Source organism: Xenopus laevis, chromosome 2L, assembly GCF_017654675.1.
Source record: "Xenopus laevis strain J_2021 chromosome 2L, Xenopus_laevis_v10.1, whole genome shotgun sequence".
In the NCBI taxonomy this organism is placed as follows: Eukaryota; Metazoa; Chordata; class Amphibia; order Anura; family Pipidae; genus Xenopus; species Xenopus laevis.
Genome location: NC_054373.1, coordinates 97599532 through 97624445, shown reverse-complemented (window position 1 = coordinate 97624445; position 24914 = coordinate 97599532). Strand labels below are relative to the sequence as shown.

At 37.1% G+C, this 24914-nt stretch overlaps 1 protein-coding gene across 1 annotated transcript; it reads left to right on the top strand.

Moving 5' to 3' along the window:
• Nucleotides 1-13: 13 nt before the first annotated feature.
• Nucleotides 14-24914, top strand: taf15.L (TATA-box binding protein associated factor 15 L homeolog; the record flags this gene model as incomplete). The annotated part of the gene is given in 16 exon segments (NM_001094207.1): nucleotides 14-102; nucleotides 2959-3005; nucleotides 4334-4385; nucleotides 5825-5903; nucleotides 5999-6095; nucleotides 6286-6536; nucleotides 7681-7771; nucleotides 14978-15012; nucleotides 17922-17954; nucleotides 18243-18349; nucleotides 20141-20270; nucleotides 20402-20512; nucleotides 23180-23267; nucleotides 23415-23500; nucleotides 24253-24349; nucleotides 24644-24914. Coding segments are annotated over 16 exon segments (1359 nt in total), but the record flags the coding sequence as incomplete, so codon positions are not given.

The window sequence follows — 24914 nt, the reverse complement described above, 5'->3', positions numbered from 1 at the left end:
TGTGCGCGGTTCTGACTTGCGCGCTGTAGTCTTTGCGCGCGGTGTTGGGTTTAACCTGTAGGTTTTCGACTTTCTCCAGTCGCCATCATGTCTTCAGGTAAAATAGATCTAAGTGGTGGGATCAAACATAGAGACAGGTCCTTAAGTAGGAGGTTTGGTGACGAGTTTCTAACCTGGCAACATTTCGCGGCCTAGAGAGCCGACATGAATGGGGGTGGTGACGCATGAGCATTAGGCCTCTGAGGATGACTAGGTTTTCTAATTCTTAACAGGGAGTTTCCTGCAGTGTGTAAAGTAATGCTGTACTGTTGTTCAAGGGATAATGCGACTGCCTGTGAAACTGCTTTGATCAATATCTGAAAATCTCTGATGAGATATTCATTGGTTAAAGGGATGGTTAGCCTTTAAAGGAACAGTAACTGCAAAAAATGAAAGTGATTAAAATACAATGTACTGTTTCTATGCACTGGCAAGCTGCTGTGAAGTCACGAGGGCAGCCATTGAAGCTGAAAAAAGACACAGGTTACGTAGCACCAAACGCCATTGTACTGAACAGGGCTTATTTGTTATGTGCTATGTAACCTGTGCCTTTACGCCTTTTTTCCAGCTTGAATGGCTGCTCCCATGGCTACACAGCAGCTTGTTTATATAAACTACAGTAGTCTTTCTGAAGCAAACACACACAGCTTTTACTGGTGCATGTTAACCACATGCTAATCATTTTCTGGTGTTTCTTTAACTTATTTAGTATGTTCTAGAATGGCCTAGTCTAAGCAACTTTTCAATTGGTCTTCATTTTTTAATTTTTGTAGTTTTTTAATCATTTGCCTCCTGACTCTTTCCAGCTTTTAAATGTGTGTGTGTGTGTGTGTGGGGGGGGGGGGGGGTTTTAAGTGAATAATTGATTAAGGTGGCAAATTAATTTCATTGTAGAATAAATAATTTTTAATGAATTAATTAAGAAGTCAGCTATCAGTTGATTTTAACACAAACCTGGTGATTTTTGCACGTAGTACTTTATATTTATACATAAAATGCTGGTTCCTTGGCTTCATCTATATTTATTAAAACATTGAGCAACTGTGTATTCATTATACATTGTTACAATCAAGTATCCCCTACGTTCTTGAGATTAACAACAGTCTCAATTTAGTGCACACAGTGGATAATGTTATGTTCTAAATGGATGCATTTTAGACCAATGAACTAAGTGGCAACTATAACTGTGTGAAATACATAATTGGGAAATCCTATATAAAGCATAGAAAGTAGGGAGAAGTATATACAGTCACAGACAAGGTTTTTTTCTCTCTTATTTTTTATTAAATCTTTAATACCACATCCACATTTCAATTATTACAAGTAGATGCAATCAAGGTTAAAAAACCAATGAAAAATAAGTCAGCCTGTCTTGGTAGTACTAGTGCTAAACACTAGTCAGATGTTTACCTTTAAAGGCCTTTAAATAAACTTAGTTTGATGTAGAGTGATATTTGAGACAATTTGCAATTGGTTTTAATTTATTATTATTTTTTGTTTTTGAGTTAGCTTTTTATTCAGTAGCGCTCCTGTTTGCGATTTTAGCAATCAAGTTGCTAGGGTCCATATTACCCTAACAACCATGCACTGATTTCAATAAGAGACGGGAATATGAATAGGCTTAACAGAAAGAGCAATAAAAATATATGTGTAGCTTTACAAAGCATTACTTTTTTAGATTGGGAAAGGGACAGGGACAGGGACAGGGACAGGGACAGGGACAGGGACAGGGACAACGGCGGTAGAATGCGAATGTGTAATTGCCTTTTGAAAAAGCAGATTGCGAAATGTGCGTCAGGGCAAAGATTGGCTCTATTGAATTTATTTATTTTATTTTTTTTTAAAAAAAACTCTTCCAGACTCTCACTTAATCTATTTTATTTTCTAAGAGCTTTGGGCTTTGCGGTTTTTATAGGTTATAATAGCCTCGTCCATAAGAAATAGGAAAGGTAAAAACCGCAGCCCCGCAGCATCTGTCTTCTTCAGCTTTGTGGTGCTCCTAGGGACTAGAAAAACAATTGTTAGAATCTTGGGAGCAACTCCACCCTCAATACCTTACAGACGGAGAAACTTTGGGTTACTTGTTTCACGGATACAGCACCTAAATAATTTTATAATTTATTAGAAGTAATTAATCGCACAAGTCACTTTGGAAATTGTGTGATCATAAGCAGAATTAATTTAAATTTGGTTAATTGTACAAGTCACTTTAAAATCTATGAATTGAATTAATGGATTAAATTGAAATATCCATGATTACTAATTATTAACTACCTAATTGATTTAATTGTTTTTAAGTACCGGTACATAGAATCAATATAATAAGGTGGCGATTAATGAATTCATTGAGGTGTTTTAAGTGAATAATTGATTAAGGTGGCAAATTAATTTCATTTTAGAATAAATCATTTTTAATGAATAATTAAGTCAGCTATCAGTTGATTTTAACACAAACCTGGTGATTTTTGCACGTAGCACTTTATATTTATACTTAAAACGCTGGTTCCTTTGTTTCATCTATATTTATTAAAACATTAAGCAACTGTGTATTTATTATACATTGTTACAATCAAGTATTCCCCTACGTTCTTGAGATTAACAACTGTCTCAATTTAGCGCACACAGTGGATAAGGTTATGTTCTAAATGGATGCCTTTTAGACCAATGAACTAAGTGGCAAGTATAACTGTGTGAAAAAGATACTTGGAAAATCCTATAAAAGGCATAGAAAGTAAGGAGAAGTATATACAGTCACAGACAACGTTTCTTTTCTCTCTTATTTTTTATTAAAACTTTAGTGATACTCCTTGAGTGACTTTAGAGTATGGGTATATATATTTTTTTGCAAGGAGTTGATTCCTTTTTTATTAATAAAAAAAAGTGGTATTATGGCATTTATGTTAAGAGTTTTCTGTTTTAGATCCTAGTAGTTATGGTGGTCATGGAGGAGGACAACAGCCACAAAGGTAGGTTTTGCATTGTATGAATGTATTGGGGGGTGTTTATTTTTTTTTTATCTTCATTGCACTGTATAAAGTATTTAAGCAAGACACATTTGTTAAGTTAAGAGTCACCTAATGGCAAACATAAAAACAGTTGCTATCTCCTTTCTGGACTGACAGTTGTAGTCCCAGTCTTGAGCTTTTTAGAGGCACTAATATCGCCATAAGTACTGTTTAAATATTTGTGAAATTAAATAAAATTACACTTGCCAAATCTTTGGTTCTTTTCATGGGTCAGTCCCCCTTCAAGATTGTAGGTCACTGAACCAATCACAAATTTACTAGTTCTGGAGGGTGTAAATCTGGTGAAGCAAGCTAAAATAGTGCAATAGGTATGGGATCTGTTATTTAAAAAACAATTTTCCAGAAAGCCCAGAATTACAGGAAAATTAATCTCCCTTAGACTCCATTGTAATCAAATCAGATTTTTTTTTTTAAATTATTGCCTTTTTCTCTGTAACAGTAAAACTCTACCATATACTTGACCCTAACTAAGATGGATTTCATTCTTAAAACAAGATTTTTGGCTTTAATTAATGTTTGAATTTTAGTCGCCTTAATGAAGATCCAAATAACGGAAAGACTGCTTATCCAGAAAGCCCAAGGACCAGAACATTCTGTATAACAGGTCCCATACATGTATTTCCATTTTTACCTTCTTTATTTACTAGGGATGCACCGAATCCACTATTTTGGATTTGGCCAGACCCCCGAATCCTTTGTGAAAGATTCGGCCTAATGCCAAACCGAATCCTAATTTGCATATGCAAATTAGGGATTGGAAGGGGAAAACATTTTTACTTCCTTGTTTTGTGACACAAAGTCACGCAATTTCCCTCCCCGTTCCTAATTTGCATATGCAAATTCGGATTCAGCCGAATCCTGCTGAAAAAGGCAGAATTCCGAACCGAATCTTGGATTCGGTGCATCCCTATTATTTACCACCAAGATTTCAGTCTTTGACCCAGTGGCGATTACAATCTAAAGTCCTATATCACATTCATGCACACAATTGTCCGTTACATCAGGTGCTAATTAAGCAGCCTCTGTTTTTTGGAATGTGGGAGGAAACCTATCAAGCATGGGTCAAACATACATACGGCTTGCACACAATCTGGCTGGAATTAAACATCAGTTTTGCTAGACAGCAGTGCTACCCATTCTGTGTTGTGAACCAATCGGTTATCTATAGTGCGGTGTGTAAATTCCTCTTATCAAGTTAACCCTGACGTACTTAGTACTTGTATGTATTAAAGGTTCAACATGTTTAAAGTATTTTATGTGTTTTGCAGCTATCCTGGATATGGAAATCAAGGCAACCAAAATTCTGGACAGCCAGCACAAGTAGGTGTATTTCTATGTTTGTCATTCATAAAAAAAAAAAATCCTTTTTCAATAGTTATGTCCTGCATCTTTTGTTCATTTTCTGAGTTGGCCAAATCATGGGTTCAATTCAAAGATTTGAATTCAGCTAACTCTTTATTATTTGATTGAGCAGATGCCTTGCTGTCATTTATCTTTATATCAGACATTACATCTCCAAGTTGTCGATTTTCAGTGCTACCACTTGCTTACATGATAGTGTAACTGTGTGTTCTTAAACTGGATGCCTTTGGAATTTTTATTGCCCTAATATTTTGAGGAGCTTCATTGCTCCTATAATAATTACACCCACCTGACCACTCGATTGACTCCTGCTGACTTTTTTTTTTTTTTTTAGGTTATTGCACACCAGAGACACTTATCTGAAAATAAATGCTGTCGCAGCTTAGGGAAATAGCACAGAGGCAGTTTCTCATTTATACTTTCTGCCATGGTGTCTAAAATATTTTTGAACTCTCCTGTTGGACATAAAGGCAAGACTGTCACTAGTCCGGCAAAGTGATTATGTATTCAGTTTTTAGTATCTGCAATAAACACAAAATGTAGATAATTGTGCATGCTACTTGACTTGGGAGGCTGTATTTACAAATAGAAGTGTATGTTGCAGCCTTTTATGCCAGATTAGTCAGACCTTAGTTCGCATACACATACATACTGAAAACCGCTGCCCTTGGGTAGAGAAGAGCTGTCGTCACATCAGCTAAAGCTGCTCAATGAAAAGCTCCATGAGTGACATCCACAAGCAGTGAAATGTTTGCTTTTTCTTTACTGTAGTTACCTCAGCAGAATGGCAACTGATGGATACTTAAAGTGGCCATACACAGGCTGATAAAAGCTGCCGACAGACCAAGTCAGCAGCTTATTGGCCGGTGTATGGGGCCCTCCGACAGGCTTTCCCGATCGATATCTGGCCGAAAGTCGACCAGATGTCGATCGGACGGGACTAAAAAACCCGTCGGATCGCAGCCGCATCTGTTCGTTCCCGCGGTCCTTCGATCCGACCCTAGGGCCCACGATCGGATCAGCCCACTATTGCCCACCTCAAGGTGGGCATATAGGGGAGAGATTCGCTCATTTGTCGACATCGCCAAACGAGGGGATCTCTCCATGTATGGCCACCTTTAGAAAGGATGTCAAACACAAAAGCTGGTGTAGCGGGGAGAACCCCTGCACGTTTATTCAGTCACTTGTAATGCTTGTATATAAAAACAGTTGATAAAGAAAATCAGATGGCACACACTTCAGCAATTGTGCTAAATCTTTAGTGAGGTACAACCTCTTTTCTCAAGTGCTCTCTCTTATTTGGACCAATCTATTCAGCAATGTTTCCAGATAGAGCACCACAGTATGAAATACAAAGCTTCTTGTATAAAAAGAGTTGTTCTACTTTGTCCTTTCAGGCTTATTCTGGCTATGGGCAGACAGCAGAACAGTCATCCTATGGAGGTTACAGTTCAGGCTATGGACAAAGTCATTCAGGTGTGTGTGTGTGTGTTTTGATTTTTTTTTTTTTTGCAGTATAAACTGTCAAAATTGGAGATCTATGCATATACCTTTTTATATGTTTTGTCTAGGTTTTGGGCAGCCATTACAAGGTCAGAGCAGCTCTGGCCATGATAACCAACAATCTTATGGAAATTATGGGCAACAGGGTGCAGATTCAAAAGGAGGGTAAGGATAATAATAAACCTGGCATAACATTTTACAGACTTTAGGTGCAACATCTGTGAAAGTTGATACAGCCATTTAACTTGAAGTACCAATACTTTTTTCACATCCAATGGATGTAAATCCTTACCAGATGATAATTTGATTTTGATTTTATAGTTGTAATGGTGATTGCTAATTTAAACAAATTCAGGTATGGTGGAAGACTTGACACTTCATCAAGTGAGCAAAAATATCCGCAACAAGACTCATATGGTCAGAAGCAGCAATTGGGCTATGGAGAGACACCACAGCAAGGATCCTATGATCAGCCAGGATATGGTCAGAAACCACGATCAGCGTATGGGGAGCAATCACAGCAAGGACGCAATGACAAGACTGGGGGCTATGAACAGCAGCAATCTTACCAATCACGGAAAGAAGGCTATGGCCATTCCTCTCAAGGTAACTCTACTGGTATATTTGATTCATAATTGTTATCCTTCGAAGCCTCTCTTATGTAGTGTTAATTGAGCTACGATTTCCATTTTTCTGTCAAATATGCTCTTAAAATGTTTGAATTAATTAGAAATAACACCTGATGTATGTACGTGAATGTGTCTGACCTATTTGAATTGGATGCTATACCAACATTATTTTCCTCATATCTTATGGAAATATTAAGGTGAAGTATGTCTTTTTGCTTTTCTGCACAAGCTTCTCTGGCTCCGTTTTACCTTTTGTCTCGGTTTTCATTGTTTTAAATTGGACCGGCACAACATTTGTCAACTCTGATTTACCCTCCAGTTTTAATATTTCTTACAAAGTACAAATATAGGCCATGCATATGCTGGCAAGACTAGTGTCATAACCAGTTGACTCACTGCTTGCCTCGCACTTTGCTAACTTGACCATTGCATGGTGGTGATAGTCACTGGCGAAGCTGCCATTGTAAAGGGGTTGTCTTCCTTTGAATGCTGACCCCCTGCTTCCCCCCCCCTTGCATTCTTCAGTAGCCCTGAAAATGTCCCTAAAACAGTGCAGAGTAAGTACAGCGGAGCTCAAGTGAAATTACTTTCTTGCATGAGTAAATAAAACCTGTTAAGTCCAATTTTATGTGAATGCTTTAATTTCATATAAAGGTGGCCGTTCATGGGTCGATAAAAGCTGGCAACATACTAAGTTGGTAGCTTATTGACCAGTTTATGGGGAGTGGGCTTCTTTGACAGATATCTGGTGAAAATTGGGCAGATATCGATCAGACAGGTTTTAAAATCTTGTTATCATGATCTGACTGCCTATTTTTCGTTGACTTTTTCAGCAGTTAAGGGCCATGGCACATGGGCTGCTTCAAACATCAGAAATTATGGTAGTCCTACTATGCAGCTATCATCCCTGGATCAATCCAAGTCCTTTAAAAGGGATGAACCACAAGTCAAATGACACCTGTGATTACTGCTAGAACATGCTAAACTCTTTCAAGTGAATGGAAAGAGATCCAAAGCAGTTAGCAGTGTTTTGGGTTACCATCAATACACATGCATCATTGCACAATGCTTATTGAAGACACTGCATTACATGTTTTTTCTTGTTTTGCATTACTTGTTAGAAGATGATCGTGGGGACTCAGGCAGGTATGGTGGTGGTCGAGGGCGTGGTGGTTTCGACTCGCAGCGAAGGGGCTACCCAGGTGGCATGAGGTGAGCTTTTGTCCAGTCATAAAGAATTTTACATTGTTCTTACTACATTAACGGTTGCCTAAATGTAGTTTTACCACATTTTATTTTAGATGATCAACTTGGGTATAAAACTTGAAGTTTACTATTACAACATACCTTCTCAGTTTATCTTCATATTTAAGTTTGTGTGGCTTTTGAATTTAGCTTTAGTTTCTTTCCAGCCTGCAGCTCAAAACTCAATTGGTTATTAGTCTCTTATCCTGGCAGCCAAAAGTCAATGATTGCAAACAGGCTAATTAGTCACGGCATATTTGTTAGAAAGAAACTCCATATTTTTTGTTTCTCATAAGGGACTTTCTCAACCTTTTTTGATTCTTGTATATATCACTTATGTTTAATATTAAAAGCTGAATTTGTTATACTTTTGATTGCATTCTCTTCTCAATGTGTTTAAGACAAAACCTCTCAATAATAGAAATATAAGTGGCAACTTGGTTTAGATAAAATGTTTTTACAAAGGAAAATACTTTTTGGTCTATTGGGAACTATACACCCATAACATCTTGTAATCCAAAAATGAGGGTTGTGATGAACTTCAAACGCAGTAGTTTGCTGCAAAATTGGTTGTGCTTTATTTCACACTACATGTTTCAAGACTAGCTCTTTATCAAGTGTAATTGCATAGGAACCACATACATCTTAATATACCTTAAACTCCACCCCTCGTTAGTGTTAACCCCAATCAGGTCATTGCTGACAGGTAATTATTCAGCCTAACCTTATCTAGGTAAAATACCATTTTAAATAGAATATTTATATAGAATATTTAAATAGAAATAATTTCATGTGCAAAGTGACGTGAACACAATCTTTTAAAGTTCCAAGGTATTCCATTTCGTGACGATTAATCTGTAAAATAACATCAATTAAAAACTATTAAAATCAATTACCTAGGTATTGCTCATAAAAAGCCTACCATGAGCTAGTTATATTTAAACAAAGGATATCACAAGATATCTCAATATCAGATATGAAAATAGAATACAGTCATACCCTTTAAGTAGTTAATATCACATTCACAGTAAAGTCAAAAAGTATCCATTTTATCTAGGGGAGAAGAAAGTCACGCAGGTTAGAGTTCTGGAAGCACAAATGATACAATGTATATGTTTCAAAGAAAGCTGCTGATACTCCAATGCTCATTAAGACCTTCTGGATACAAACTGTTTAGTTTTTTTATCCACTTGGCTTCCTGTTGTAACAATAATTTTAACATATTACCCCCTCTCTGTGGTTTATAAATCACTTCTAATACCTGCCATTTTAACTGGGATTGGTTATGTTTGCAAGTATTGTAATGTCTTGAAATAGAAGTGTCACTTTGGGTCCCTACTTTAAAATTACGTATATTGGACTTATGCTCTTTGATCCTTTCCTTAACTGGGCGGGAAGTTTGTCCAATATACACCAATCCGCAAGGACACTTCAACAGTAATCATCTCCCACAAGTTTTGTTTGAGCTCACCAAATCTTGAAAAATCCTTTTAAATGCAAGTAAGTGACTAAGGCCAAGACCATCTGTGCATGTAGCGATTTCAGGTGGTTTGATGCCATGGTGCTTAAAGCAACAGTAAACTCAAAATAAAATTGGATAAAAGTAATGGTAATAAAGCTAGTCATAGACTCAAAGATCCCCCGTTATGCCACTAACGGCATGGCTATATCGGGGGTAATTCGAACATTCGGCCGTATGGCCAAACGATCGAATTACGATACGCCAAGGGGCTCCAACGGGTCGGTTGGTTAAAAAATCAAACCTTCCCGATCTATATTGTGGCCAGACATTGATCGGGAAGACCCGTCGGAAGCCCCCATACACAGGCAGATAAGCTGTCAAATTGGTCCAAACGACCGATATCGGCAGCTTTATCTGCCCGTGTATGGCCACCTTAAGATGTACTGTTGCCCTGCACTGGTTTGCTTCCGAATTGCTACTATAGTTTATATAAACAAGCTGCTGTGTAGCCATGGGGGCAGCTATTCAAACACAGGAGATATAGTAGATAACAGATAAGTTATGAAGAATCCCATTGTATACTACAGAGCTTATCTGTTATCTTCTGTGTAGCCTGAGCCTTTTCTCCTTTTTCGGCATTTGAATAGCTGCCTCCATGGCTACACAGCAGCTTGATTATATAAATTATAGCAGTTTCTATGGATGCAACGAATCCAGGATTCGGCCTTTTTCAGCAGGATTCAGCCGAATCCTTCTGCCCAGCCGATGCAAATCCCAATTTGCATATGCAAATTATGGACGGGGAAGGAAATCTTGTGACTTTTTGTCCTAAAACAAGGAAGTAAAAATGTTTTCCCCTTCCCACCCCTAATTTGCATATGCAAATTAGGGTTCGGTATTCGGTCTAATCTTTCGAGAAGGATTCGGGGGTTCAGCCGAATCCAAAATAGTGGATTCGGTGCATCCCTTGCAGTTTCTGAAACAAACACAAACACACGGGGTGTATCAGTGCAAAGCAACATTACATTATAGCTTAAATACTTTAAACTGCTTTCATTTCTTTAAATTACTTTTCATTTAAAATTTGTTTGTAGCATTTTGCCATTTGTTCTCTTTCACACACTTTTTGGGTTTATGTCCCCTTTACGTCTTTATCTTTTTTTGAAAAGCATTATGTTAAATTTTTGGAAACTTTTTTTTTTTATATACAAGTCTTGTATCTGTCATGGAAATGATGATCTGTGGAGTTAATTTGAGCTATGCCATTCAAACATAAATAGCTCCACCAGCAAGCCTTCATCCATTGAAACACAAGTATGTTATATAAAGGGGTCTTCTTGGCAGTTCCCTGACCATACCATTTTGTTATTCTGTATAGTTATTCACGGATGTTTGTGAACCTTTTTTGATTTTTCAACATTTCTGGAGAAATATGACCTAAAATGTAATCTTATGAGAACCTAGTTAACCAAATTAGTCAACAAAATTCTTGCTCGTTTATATAGTAAGTTAGGATGAAAAACAAAACAAAAAAAAAAAAGTTTGTCAAGTTCGAACTTTTAAGTCTATATAAAACCTGCCTAAGTGCTAGTTGATCCAGAGGAAGGCAAAAAACCCATTTGAAGTCTCCAATTCGCCTTCATCTAGTGTGGTACCTATGGATTGGATATGACACTAATTTATTTAATAAGAAAAATGATTCAAAGTTACATATGTGTGTGCCAAAAGTATGTTAACTTCTGAGATTCACCATTCATTTGAAGGGGAGTTTAGTCACATGATCATGTAAGTGTCGGAGGCCCTGTTTTATTTAAGGACCAGAAATCTGGGTCTTGCTATCCAAGTCTGATGTTAACACAGACTTGTGAAAGTGCCATGAAAAGAACGAAGGAAAACAAATGTTCACGCACCACTGTACATTAGTAGTTTGTAGTGCCCCCATTACAGCTTTTTAGCCAACCCAGACATTTGTGAACTGGATGATAGTTGCAGCAAATATTTATATCTCTTGGAGCAAATATTTATATCACACATTTTATGTGCAGGTAGGAAGGGTAGTACAGTGGTTGACCGTACTCTGCTGTACTTTTAAATATGGCTCGGGTACAACACTCCACCTACTTAACATGCACATCCACTTTCATGGGTGTGCAAGCTGCTGTACCTTATATACAGCTAACCAGAAACCCAATGACCAGGCCATCTCTGGTATAGTGATAACCACAATGTAAATGTGTTTTGTGGAGAATGGTGGTGAGCATGCCTCATTGTGGGTGATAAATATACTACGCTGGAAAGCCGAAGGTAAGTTGTTCTTGTCTCGCCTATCTGCACTAACACCACAATCAAAATGCCCTAAGCTGCATGGGGCATTTTAAGGCAACAGATAAGATGACTGAACATGGCAAAGCTGATTGACTGCAGCAGCACCTCCGCTATAGTAAAGTTGCTGTGGTAAACACTGCAGTCTGGTGGCTGGTTCAATAGGTGTGGTTTACGGAAGTGGAATCACTTTGAACAGAAAAATTAATGGTTGGTGTTTGGGGAATCCGCATACCTAACTTTAACGGTAGCGTTGATGGTGGAGGAATTGCCACGAGTCATGTCTTGCTTTCATACCAAATATAAAGAGGCGCACACTCCAAAGTTGTTAAGCAAAAAATATGAAAAATCCAAATGCATGCGAGGTGCTAATTTTAAAGGAGGCTGCCCACCAGAAGTCTCCACATGAATCATGCATAAAAGAAAAATAAGGATTGCACACTCTTTTAAATCGAAAAAGGAAAATTATTTATTGCATGCTAGTTACAACATATGGCAACAGCATGTCGCTCTACGCGTTTCGACCCAAACAGGTCTTCATTATTATTTCTCTGCTTTTTTTATTATTTCTGAGCCCCTGATGAAGACCTGTTTGGGTTGAAACGCGTAGGGCGACATGCTGTTGCCATATGTTTTAACTAGCATGCAATAAATTATTTTTCTTTTTTAATTTAAAAGTGTGCAATCCTTATTTTTCTTTTATGTCTTGCTGTCATGTCTGGCTCTGTTGGCAATAATTAAAAACTGCATCTTTTGTTAGTCTATCAAAATATGGGAGTTGGCTTTAATCATTAAATGATATGCTTCTGAAGTCCTTGCATGCTTGGGAAACCCAAAGATGGCTGCTTGCTGAAAACACATATTTCATCTTTGATTTGCTGCATATGCAACATTTTCAATGACTATTACAAATGTAAATCCTTAGGATTTCTTCATTTTGTCTTAATGACAGTATTACTGGGCCTGGGTCACATGTACCTTTCTTGTGTCATGTTGATAATCTTCCCTGGAGTGTCTACTATAGTTCCTTAGGGAATTTAGAGTATACACACCACTTGCTCTTTGAATTACCTTCCACAAAAAGTTGATATTTATTTAATTTTATTTATTTCTGCAAAAGCAGCTTCTCGGTATGTCTGTGATTTCTTTACACAGACCTTAATGTAATGCACGTTCATTTGTTTAATATGGAAAGGACCGTGTAAAGAACGGTATATTTGAATAATTTTTGAAACCTATTAACCATTACGGTATATGCCAACTACCAGTGAGCACTGTGCACGGGTTTAATACCACATTACACATGTTTAAAATTAAGACATGCACAGTATCTCTCAAAAACATTTATTTGTGCAAAAACACCAATATAATACAGGATAACATTAGGAGGTCCATTTATCAAAGGTCAAATTTGTGAGTTTTTTTTTAACTCTTAATGAATTTGAATATACTCAAAATTCGATTGGGAGATTAAAAAAAATCTAATACTGAAAACTTGAATATTACCTACTCGAAACTCAAATCGAATTCAACAAATCGAGTTTTTTCTCAGAAAAAAAACTTGAATGTCAGGAAGGCTATTGACATCTTCAAATGGGTCACTGGTCCTCTCTTATACATGAACTCGGCAAGTTTTAGGTGGGTATAGGTTTGATAAATCTCAAAATTCAAATTGAAATTCCAATCTAGTTTGGATAATTCACAATTCGAATTTGAGAGTTTTGACCAAAAACAACAACAAAATTTCAAATTAGATTTTAGTATTTGACCCTTAATAAATCTGCCCTAAATCATTGAGAAATTAACATGAAAACATTTCCCCATATCACACCACTAGGCAGTGCCCCTTCCCTGTCTGCACATTTCGTGCTATTGGGCTCTTCATTCTCTGAAATATTTGAATAATTTTTATATGAAAGGTCCAGTAACACCCAAAATTAAAGAAGTTTTTTGTGCATTTAATTGTTGCCCTGCTCTTGTAAACCTTGTTTTTCGTAAAACCACTACAATTTATTTAAATAAGCTGCTGTGTGGCCATTTTTACAGCCATTCTGGTTAACAAGAAAACCGTTAAGCTGTGTAACAATACAAGCCAACTTTATAGTGGCAGCTCCATCTACACCAGACTGTGTAAAGATGCTAGCATTACAGATCAAGTTAGAAAAGATTTAAGGCTTTATTTAGCAGAATCACCTTACCCATCTTGTTGAGTGCCCTGCTGTGTAGTTAATCATGAGTGCTTTCTTCTCTACGAGCTTCTCTTTTATATTTGGTGTGTGAGGATCCAAAATTTTCAAACTGAAACCAAGCCAGAATAAGTAGAGTGTAAACATTCTTGATGTTACTGTGGTCTACAATTCAAAAGCTTTCTGTGCAGTTGGAAATGATTCATCTAGCATTTTAAGCCTCTCGTATATGTATTTATTAAAGGAAATAATCATTCCTCTGTCCTTAGCAGGACCTTAATAAAGAAGAAGACCAATACAGTAACAGTTAAATGAGAAGGAAAGGTTAAATCACTGGGGGTGCCAAATGTTAGGCACCCTCCAGCGATTATAATAATTTACCTGAGACCCCCGGTTTACTTCTGTAGGAGCAGCATGTTGCAATAACCTTTTTCCCCATTTGTTCCATCTCAGAGTGTATAATCCACATGTTCTCCCAGTTTTGCAGTTGGCTGCAGATTTAGTTCCACAATATAAGACAAAAATCTTATGCAGTCAAAACTAAATCCCATCCCAAGTAGCAAGTACAGGGTACAGTTGTGAGCCATTACTTCTTAAATCACATGTGCAATGTCAGTATACCTGAGCCTTAAGAATCATTGTTCCCTAATGCATTATGCAACTAAAGAGGCAACGAAAATATAGGAGCTACTGTCCTGTTTACATATTGAGTCCCATGAAAGCTTTTCCACTATCAGATTAAGGGTTTTGGGAGCACACCAAGCCAAATTCTTATAAAAGTAAAGTTTGGTAGAAGTGCAATTGGCCTACATACAAAAAAGCTATTGACAATACATTCACTGACCCATGTTTCATTAACTCCGTTTTTGAAAATCTATACACTTCCACAGAATGAGTTACTGAGAAAACAAGGGGCCACTGTCACTGACCAATATACTTTTTTTTTTTTTTGCGTGTGTATATTGTATAAAATGCACCTAGTTTTAGCTTTTGTGCTATATAAGGAAATGTATATATTTTGCAACTAAATATGAATTTTTGACTGTTTTAATCAATGACTGGACTTTGCTATTTGCTTTCCCAAAAACATGGTAATCGAGGGATCCTGACTTACTCTTGGCTCCTTTTTGGGGATCTGAGTTCAACAGCCATAAGTTTTAAGGGGGGCCAAAAAAATCATGTCTCCACTTTTTCCTTTCGCAGCGGTGGTGATCGAGGTGGCTCCAAAAATTTTGGTGGTAAGTGCCCAGAATCTAAACCGTTTCCATGGAAATCCTGTCGCAAAGAACAGGACTTCTCAGCTTGTTCCAGGCCAGTAATATGATCTGCTACATATCTGTATACATTTAAACTTTAAAACAAAACAGTATCTGAATGCCGATCTGGGGTGATAAAGACAAGGAATAAGGAATTACTATTCAGTTTATATTCTCATGGCTCATATCTTGGTACAATTTAATTAGGACAATACACAGTTGGTCCCCCACCTGAATATTCTTTTGTTCTGACATTTCCCTGAGAGATTTACATGGAGTGCTTTCATAATACTGGTAATTAGAATCTCTGCACCATACAGTTGTAGCTGCACTTTGTTTTACTTACATCCATTCTTAGCTGTATGGAAAAACTGACCATTCACTTCTCAAAAATATTCCTAGTTTCTGTTTCAAAAAAAAAAAAAAAAAAATCATGACAAATCATGTACTTTACTGTAGGAAGAAGTTTTTTTGTAACATCTGTGTTTATTCATCAGTGAAAGCAAGCAAATCAAGGTTAGCAATCACTTTTTTCCCAGTCAGGCCATTGTTTGCATTATTTTTAGATTGCAAGTCAAAGAACCGCGGCTTGTACATGTAGCTCATTCTATGTCGTACAAGAACTGTTGTCACAGCTAAGAAGATTATGCATGCTCTTATTTATCGACTGAATTTAAACAAGTTGACAGACCTCTTCCTTTAAAGGCCACTATACCATAACCGTTGCAACTGAGCAAAACCAATTATAATAAAGGGGCATAGTACTGCTGTAGTTGTATGACCTTTCTTTATACAATCAGAATGAATTTAGTGTTATTGATAATGATCTGAAATATTACTAACCACATTTAGCTTAACATCTCAGAAATAATATAAATTCATGCCAATCAGTCGGGTAGCTGCTTGGTGGTTGTTGCATGGTAAGTCAGGTACTGGACAGCCAGCCTGTGAATAAGGGGCTTACACTAGTCCGGAGTGAATTGTGGACTCAGCCTGAAGGTGTGTTAGGTGATGTTTGATGCTGTTATGTTAGATGCAAATATGATGGTATAGTGTCCCTTAAAGGGATGTGTTCAAGCAGAGTATAATGCTAATCTGTTTCAAAGAGTCGGTCAGCAGTTGGCATGCAGTTGCATTTTCAGCCTTGTGGTGCACCCCAAATGATCACACATAGGGCCAAGAAATTACCCATAGCTCTTTTGTGTGCTGTCAGATTTTTGGTTAACAGCCTGGCCAACCAGAAAGAAGAATTTAAAGGAACAGTAACATCAAACAATGAAAGTGTTTTAAAGTAATAAAAATATAATGCAGTGTTGCCCTGCACTGGTAAACAGTTGTGTTTTACCAGTTGTGTTTATATAAATAAACTGCTGTGTAGCAATGGGGGCAGCCATTCAAAGGAGAAAAGGCTTAAGTTACACAGCAGATAAGCTCTGTAGAACATAATGGTGTTATCTGTTATCCACTATTTAACCTGTGCCGTATAGGCTTTTTTCAATTTCCAGCATTGCTACACAGCAGCTTGTTTATATGAACTATAGTAGTGTTTCCGAAGCAAACACATCCGTTTTACCAGTGCAGGACAACCATACATTATATTGTCATTACTTTAAAACACTTTAATTTTTTTGGTGTTACTGTTCCTTTAAGACACCTGGGGGGCCCTGATCTAGCTCCTGCAGAAGTATCCTCAGAAGAGAGACATTCTTGCCTTTCCTCTGTGCTACCAGTGATTCAAATGCAAGCTAAAGCCATATACTTAACTGTGCATCTTTTGTTGCTGTAATGCAGTCAACTACATCTGATTCCGCTCTTAGCAGTATTGAGACTTTATAGCTCTGGATAACTGAACTTTTCATTTTTTTGTTCAGCCAAATGGGAAAAGCACTCCCTAAGACAGACAGTGGGGATAGGTGGGCTGCCACTCCTCATTCTTTCACCTTCATGTCTGCTTTAGGCAGTGCCTTTCCCATAGATCTGTATGGCAAGTTGTGTCCAGAAGATATCTTTGTTTAGTCTGCCACTGTGTACTACACTTGTGTGATGGATTGATTTACAGGGAAAGCTATTAAAGGGAAAATTATAAATGGGACTTTATGTCCATGTACAGTAAAATATGCATTTTTCAGGGCATAGCTTTTTCTGTACAGATTTTGATTTATACTGCCTTTAAGTAGTCATTATGTACAGATAAAATAAGGCAAACACATTGCAATCAAATGATTGTGCTGCTTTTATTCATAACATGTTTCAGCAACGTCCTCATCTGTCTCTATCGAATGGTTGCCGAACCCAGCTTATAAACGGTGTACATTTTGCCTCATGTAAGAAGCACCCCGGACTGTTCATTATCTTTTCTCCCATCTGATCCTTCTTGCAAATGCACAGACAGGCACGGTGCCCGCCTGTGAGCGCAGACATGAAGTGGACTTTGGTGTGAAAGTGCATTTTAGTGGCAAATCCCCACCGTTTGTGCTCCCACAAGCTGACACCATGCCTGTCCGACGTGAGCTCTTTTTTCTGCTTGTGTTTTCTACATCTGAGAAAAGCCAATGAGCAGCCCTGCAGTATATTTCTTGTGGGTATTTTTCCTTGAATTACCTTTTAAATACATGGCTATTGAAGAAAAATATGTTTAGTTTTGTTGTATTTAAAAGATCAGCTAAAATAAATCCAAGAAAAGCACAATTTATTTTATTATACTTTTAATGGCAACGAATCCGCTTAGTTGGTAAAAACTGTACTGTGCCTCGTTCAGTTTTGATCAGGGCTTCGTTAGATAGGAAAGGGGTTTTTTTTTTCATTGTATATATTTTAACTTTTTAGTGATTTGTTGTGGCCTGTTCAGTTATCACTTTCTATAGCTACGTCTGTTTCTTTTCTTTCTACAGGTCCCAAAGATTTTGGAAGCAAACAAGATAACGGTAAGTTGTCCACGTTGCAATCAAGCTTGGAAAGTTGTCAGGGGCATTTCTATGCTACATGCTGCCTGAGGCAGCCTTCACCTCCCTTCACTTAGACAACCCCCCACCTCTACTCTCCAACTGGTGGAACAGAGACAACTCTCTCTGCACCAGAAGGGCCAAATTTGCGATGTAGATGTCGCATTTTTAACTTACTAAGTGTATAATATTTAAAACGTTACATATGGGTTTGTTTACAACCAAAAAGAAATGTGGTTTTCTCTATGTAATGTGTTTTTCTTTTAATAGATGATAAGGATAACGCTGATAATAACACCATATTTGTCCAAGGCTTGGGTGAAGATGTTTCAGAAGAACAAATTTCTGACTTCTTCAAGCAGATTGGCATTATTAAGGTATGGAAAATTAAAAATTTCATGACTATGAAATTTTACAGTAATGTCGTTTGGTTTTGTTATTGTAATGTTTTTGTGGCCCCTGCTGAGATCCCTAAACCCACTGCACTTGCAAGTGACATCGGCTTTCTGGCTAAAGCACCAATACACCAGTAAAATTACATACCCATAGTATGATCCGCAGTGTAGCTGACAACACTTGGCTGAAATAAGCTGTATTTTCTAGTATGCCAGCAAAATCCTCCCAAGGTGTTGTATTTACGTTTTTCAGAATCCCCATCTATGAAGAACATCCAGATGCGTACTTAATTATATCATTACAGCATGTCGTAAATACAACACTTTGTGAAGATTTTGCTGCCATACTGGCAAGTTGCTACATAAATCCTTCGACTTGACTCTGTTTTTTGTTATCTCCAACTCCTCTGTTTTTAAAGGAACAGTAGTGCTCAAAGTATATCAAAGTAATTAAAATGTACTGTTCTTCTATGTGTCAGGTTCAATTAATATACAAGTTGTTTTAGGTTTTCCAATGTTTTTGTTTTATGTAGTTAAACTTAATTTTAATTTAAGTTGAAGCTAAAAGTGTATCAAAGTAATTAAAATGTACTGTTCTTCTGCACTGTTAAAACTAGTATGTTTTGCTTCAGAAATACAACTATAGTTTATATAAACAAGCTGCTGTGTTGTCATGGGGGCAGCCATTCAAGTTGGAGAAAATGCACAAGTTGCATAGCACATAAGTTAAAACACCATTGCATTGAACAGGGCTCATCTGTTATGTGCTATGCAACCTGTGCCTTTTCTCCAACTTGAATGGCTGCCCCATGGCAACACAGCAGCTTGTTTATATAAACTATAGTATAGTATAGCTTCTCCCATATCCTCCTTTATAGAAGGTGTCTCTGACTCCAGATACCTAAAATTGCTTCCGACTCAGACTCCATAGCTCTGCATACTGGAAAACGCAGTGTATTTCAGCCAAGTCTATCTGCTACTATGCAAATCATACTATATACTATGGGTATGCCTTTTGTCTTCCCCCAATGCAGAAGTTCACATTTCCAAGAATCCCCATCTATGAACTTCTAAAAATTCCACTGGGGGAAGACAAAACTGTCTGAAAAATACATAAAAAGTGTGGTGTAATTGTGCCAGTGTATTTAGGCCAGTATTACTATGTTTGCCTTTGCCCATAGGCTTGGGCCTGTCTCCAGCAACTCATTTCGCTCCCCTGGCTCTTGCTAGATGTAAGGCTAGCAAAGTCAATATCTGTATTGCTGAATGGTTAGCACTGTAGATCGGAGATCTTCAACATTTTTTTATTCATTTTTTATTTTTTTTAACCTGTGAGCTACTTTCAAATATAAAAAAAGGCTGGAGAGCAGCACAAGCATGCAAAAGTTCCTGGGTGTGCCAAATCTGCACTGCAATCGGCTATTTGTAGCATTTATGTGGACCGGCAGCATACCCCGCAGGAGATTCTGTTTGCCACTACACCTATTTTTTATGCAACTAAAGTTTGACTTCAAGCCAGGAATTTAAAATATTCACCTACTTTGAGGCTACTGGGAGCATGGGAGCATGAGCTGGCATAAGTTACATTGTGATGAAGACTATAGCTGTGAACTTTCATCTGGTATTAGACAGAACTTCTGCAGATATGTCACCAAGGCTTACACATTGGCATACCTTGCCTGCATAAGCTAGGACCATATCATGTAGCTAGTTCCATTTAGCCATTTTTTTAACAATTCAATTTAATTTTTTTTGTATTAAACCCTCATTCAGATCAACAAAAAGACTGGAAAACCAATGATAAATCTCTATGCAGACAAAGAAACGGGCAAATCAAAAGGTGAAGCCACAGTGTCCTTTGATGATCCTCCATCAGCTAAAGCAGCAATTGAGTGGTTTGATGGTAAGAATATTGAGACGTCAATGAATATTTGCCAGCTATAGCTCCTAGCTTTTCTTTTGAACTGTAACATTAATCAGAATGTGTTTACATCATAAAAATATTTTTTTTCATCTGTACCTTTTTAACACTAGGTAAGACGTTTCTTGGCAATGCTATTAAAGTTTCCTTTGCGACTCGGAGGCCAGAGTTCATGAGAGGAGGTGGTGGTGGAGCAGAAGGAGGAGGTGGAAGACGTGGAGGTGGTGAGTGATTTCCCAGTTAATGGGAAATTTAAATACTGTGTCTATCATCCCATTGGTTACTTTAAGCCAAAAAGATGGGAGTTCAATATGGAGGCATGTCTGCACATTCTCTGTAAAGTTTTTGTGAAAATGTTGCCCAAGTGAGGCTGTTCCAAGGTTAGCTGGATGTGACAACCATGTTGGTTTAAAGGGGCTGTTCACCTTTTAGTTAACTTTTTGTAAGATGTACATTGATATGCTGAGACAACTTGCAATTGGTCTTCATTTTTTTTTTAGTCATGGGGTTTCAGTTAATTAGCTTTTATTGCAGCGTGCTCCAGTTTGCAGTTTCAGAAATCTGGTTGGTACTGTTCAAATTACCATAGCAACCATGCATTGCATTGAATAAGAGACTGAAATATAAATAGGAGAGCACCATGAGTAGAAAAATTAGTAATAAAAAAGTAGAAATTATAATAAATTTGCAGTTTTACAGAGCATTTGTTTTTAGATGGGATCAGTGACCCCCATTTGAAAGCTGAAGAGAATCAGAAGATAAATAATTAAAAAACTATAAAAAATAATTAATGATGATCAGTTGAAAAGTTGCTTGGAATTGGTCATTCTAAAACATACTAAAAGTTAACTTAAAGGTGAACCATCCTTTAAAGTCCTGAGAATACCCATAGTTCCTAGCTGCTGTGCAAAGAGCACTGTGTGTGTCACTCTTTACAGATGTTTTATGCATTTTATTAGCTTTATTGGGGAACAGTACCTATTTTCCATTCACAAAGGGTTTCCTTGTCAGCCCTATTTATATGACTTTGTATGAGCCAATAAAATGTTATTTTTCATCTGGAAGTGCTGCAGTATATATTTTTGTATATGATTATGAAGGGCTATTAGTAGTGAACAGCACTGACAATTCTGACATACATTGTGAATAAATATCGTCTCGGAACAAAGTAACAAATACTTGTAACAGGGAAATTCTTGTATGCAGAACCTGTTTTATACATTAATATAATGCATAATAAACTATCTGATTAGTACATTCCAGCACATCTATTCTTACTAAGGCACAGACATACTATGCAGTCTATTTTAGCATAAGGAACATGTGATCTTGTATGTAGATGAGTTTGCTGCCTCCATGGTTGCTGGGGAAAAAAACTCTAATGGAAAAAACATGATCCCCTCATCTTTACAAAAGATGTTTAATCAAATACACTGCACTTCATTTTCATGTATTATGACCCTATATATCCTAATGTTTACCCATTCTTGGATGTGAGAAGGGATACTATCATTGAAAATATATATTTTTTTCAAAACGCATCATTAAATAGAGCTGCTCTAGAATTCTGCACTGAAATCCATTTCTCAAAAGAGCAAACAGAATTTTTTATATTAAATTTTAAAATCGGATGCGGTACTAGACATAATGTCAGTTTCCCAGCTGCCCCCAGTCATGTGACTTGTGCTCTGATAAACTTCAGTCACTCTTTACTGCTGTACTGCAAATTGGAGTGATATCAGCCCCTCCCTTTCCCCCCTAGCAGCCTAAAAACAGAACGATGGGAAGGTAACCAGATAACAGCTCCCTAACACAAGATAACAGCTGCCTGGTAGATCTAAGAACAGCACTCAATAGTAATATCCATTTCCCTCTGCTACACCTTCAGTTACCGAGTAGGAGAAACAATAGCCTGTCAGAAAGCAGTTCCATAGTGCAGCACTGGCTCTTTCTGAAAGCACATGACCAGGCAAAATTACCTGGTGTGGCTGCCTACACACCAATAACTAAAAAAATACACTTGCTGGTTCAGGAATTACATTTTATATTGTAGAGTGAATTCTTTGCAGTGTAAATTAGTGTAATTTCGAAATAAAAACATCATAAAAATCATGACAGAATCCCTTTAAACTGGATGTATGTGGACCAAGTTCTGGAGCATGCAGGCATGGAGAATTGGTGATGTGGTGTAAATTACTAGCAGAGTATCTTCTAGGGTTATGGCAGACAGGGTGCTTTGTTGCCTTCTCTCTACAGTCGACAAACTGCCAGAAAATAGCTTTGCCTTCAGATGAACGGAAATGAGGAAAAAAGCATTTTCAGACATTTACACAGGAGTGCTGCATGTAATGTGTGTTATATGCAGAGATTTTCCATTTATTCAGAGTTTAGGGTATTTTCGGGCACTCTGACGCTTGCAAGAGTTTCCCTAATGACCACAAAGCATATGGTTTGTCATCACACCTCTTTTTTGTTTGTCTGGTAAACATAAAGAATCTTTTAAAATAGCTCTTAAAGCAGATGTTCACCTTTGTATTAACTATTTTATTTTTAAAGATAATGAACCTTTCCCATGAAAATTATTTTTGAATTATTAGCATTCCTGTTCTTCTAGTCTGGAACTAAACTATTTGGGTTTGGGGCACTGATCCCAGTTAAAAAACCAAACAAAAACTGAGGGTTATGGTTTTATTATGGTTTTTATTAATATTTAAAAGTTGCAGATCAAAAAAGTCAGTAGTTTAGAAATCACAAAATATGAAGGCTAACCTAAAATATTGCTGTTGTAATCCTGAAAGTTTATTTTAAAATGAACCACCAGTTTAACCTGAAGTATTAGGATGATGCCCCCTGTGCACTGTTACTTTACAAAGCCTCTTCTATTTTCACAGGTCACAGAGGTGGTGGCTTTGGAGGCCGTGGTTCTTTCAGAGGTGGCAGCGGTGGTCCTCAGAATGGTGACTGGGTTTGCCCAAATCCGTAAGTTCTCTTCCCTAAAATAATATTATACTTGTGTATGTATGTATGTATGTATGTATGTATGTATGTATGTATGTATGTATATGTGTGTGTGTGTGTGTGTGTGTATATATACATTTGAAATATATGCCCCTCTTCTAATTCTAGCTCCTGTGGTAATGTCAACTTTGCAAGAAGAGATTCTTGTAACAAGTGCAGTGAGCCCAGACCAGAAGATTCAAGACATGGTGGAGGTTAGTAACTTTTAATAGAAAATGCTCATCAGACACTTATTCTGCACAGTATCTGAAGGCGCTTTAAAGGGAGACCAGAGCTAATACAAGCCTTTTGTGTAAGTGACAGGCATTTGATTACTGTCGTCCTCGCATACAAGACTGCTGCATTCACACACACATTGTAGCACCAGTGATGTCTGAGAAGTTAATTCATCTTGTGCAATATCCATTCCTATAGCAATTTACAAAATGTTTATTATTCACACCATTTGCTACCCTATAGTGCTTAGAGTTTTCTAGCTACTGAAATGCACACAAGGCTTACTAATATAATTCAAGAGTAACTTTCCACCATTATTTTGGACTGACCTGGGCCAGAATACCTATGGGAAAGCACACAGAAAACATGAGTGGCAGAGTCCAGTACTGATGTTACAGTTCAAACTGCTGATCTTACCCTAAATTAAGTCCATCCTAACTTCTAATATGTTTAATCATAATGACACGTCACTATTTTTTTTTTTTTTTTTTTTTTTTTTTTTTAATAAAGGTACATACCTTACTTAGGACCCAATGTCATGACCAATGCACAAATACAATTTGTCTATAGAAAGAACAGCATTCTGTCTTTACCTACAATGTATTTATATCTGACGTATGAAGGAATTTTTATTTTAGGACAAATCAAACTTATTGGAGTTTTTATGATTAAAACATTTGTGCAAGTTTTTTTAAGAAGAGTGACTTTTTTTTCTTTTTTCCTGTTACAGATCGAGGACGAGGTGGCTATGGAGGAGATAGAGGGTATAGAGGACGTGGAAGGGGAGGTGACAGAGGTGGTGGATATGGGGGTAAAATGGGAGGCCGGTAAGCATTCTACTGTAAAATTTTAATCACTGGAATCCTGTTTTTGTGTTAGGTTTAAAACAACATATGAAAATGGATGAGATTTGTAACTGTCTTGACCTGTTTCTGGCCAGAAATTAATTGCTAGTTTAAAATTAAAATGGTTGTATCTAGATTTATTGGCTATTTTTGAGCATTTATGGGTTGGCTGCTTAGAACTAATGCTTGGAGTTATAAATAGATATAAAGACTCTTACTGTATTGTTGGCAGTCACACCTGCTCTAAACATTTTTCTTCTCAAATTATATTTTCAGGAATGACTACAGAAGTGACCAGCGTAACAGACCTTATTGAAGCTTGTCTTTTGCTTTAAAAGTGACCTCCATATATTTAGAATTATGTCATATGCCTCATACTTTGTTTTGTTTTTGACTTCCCCTAAAATGTGAGAACATTTTTTTTCTTTTGCGTGTCCTAAAATGTAACAGATTTACAGATGTCTGCCCCTAAATACATGGATTTGATCAATGCGAAACCTGCCAATAGATGTTTTGTAATACAATAAATAAGAATTGTTTTTATTTA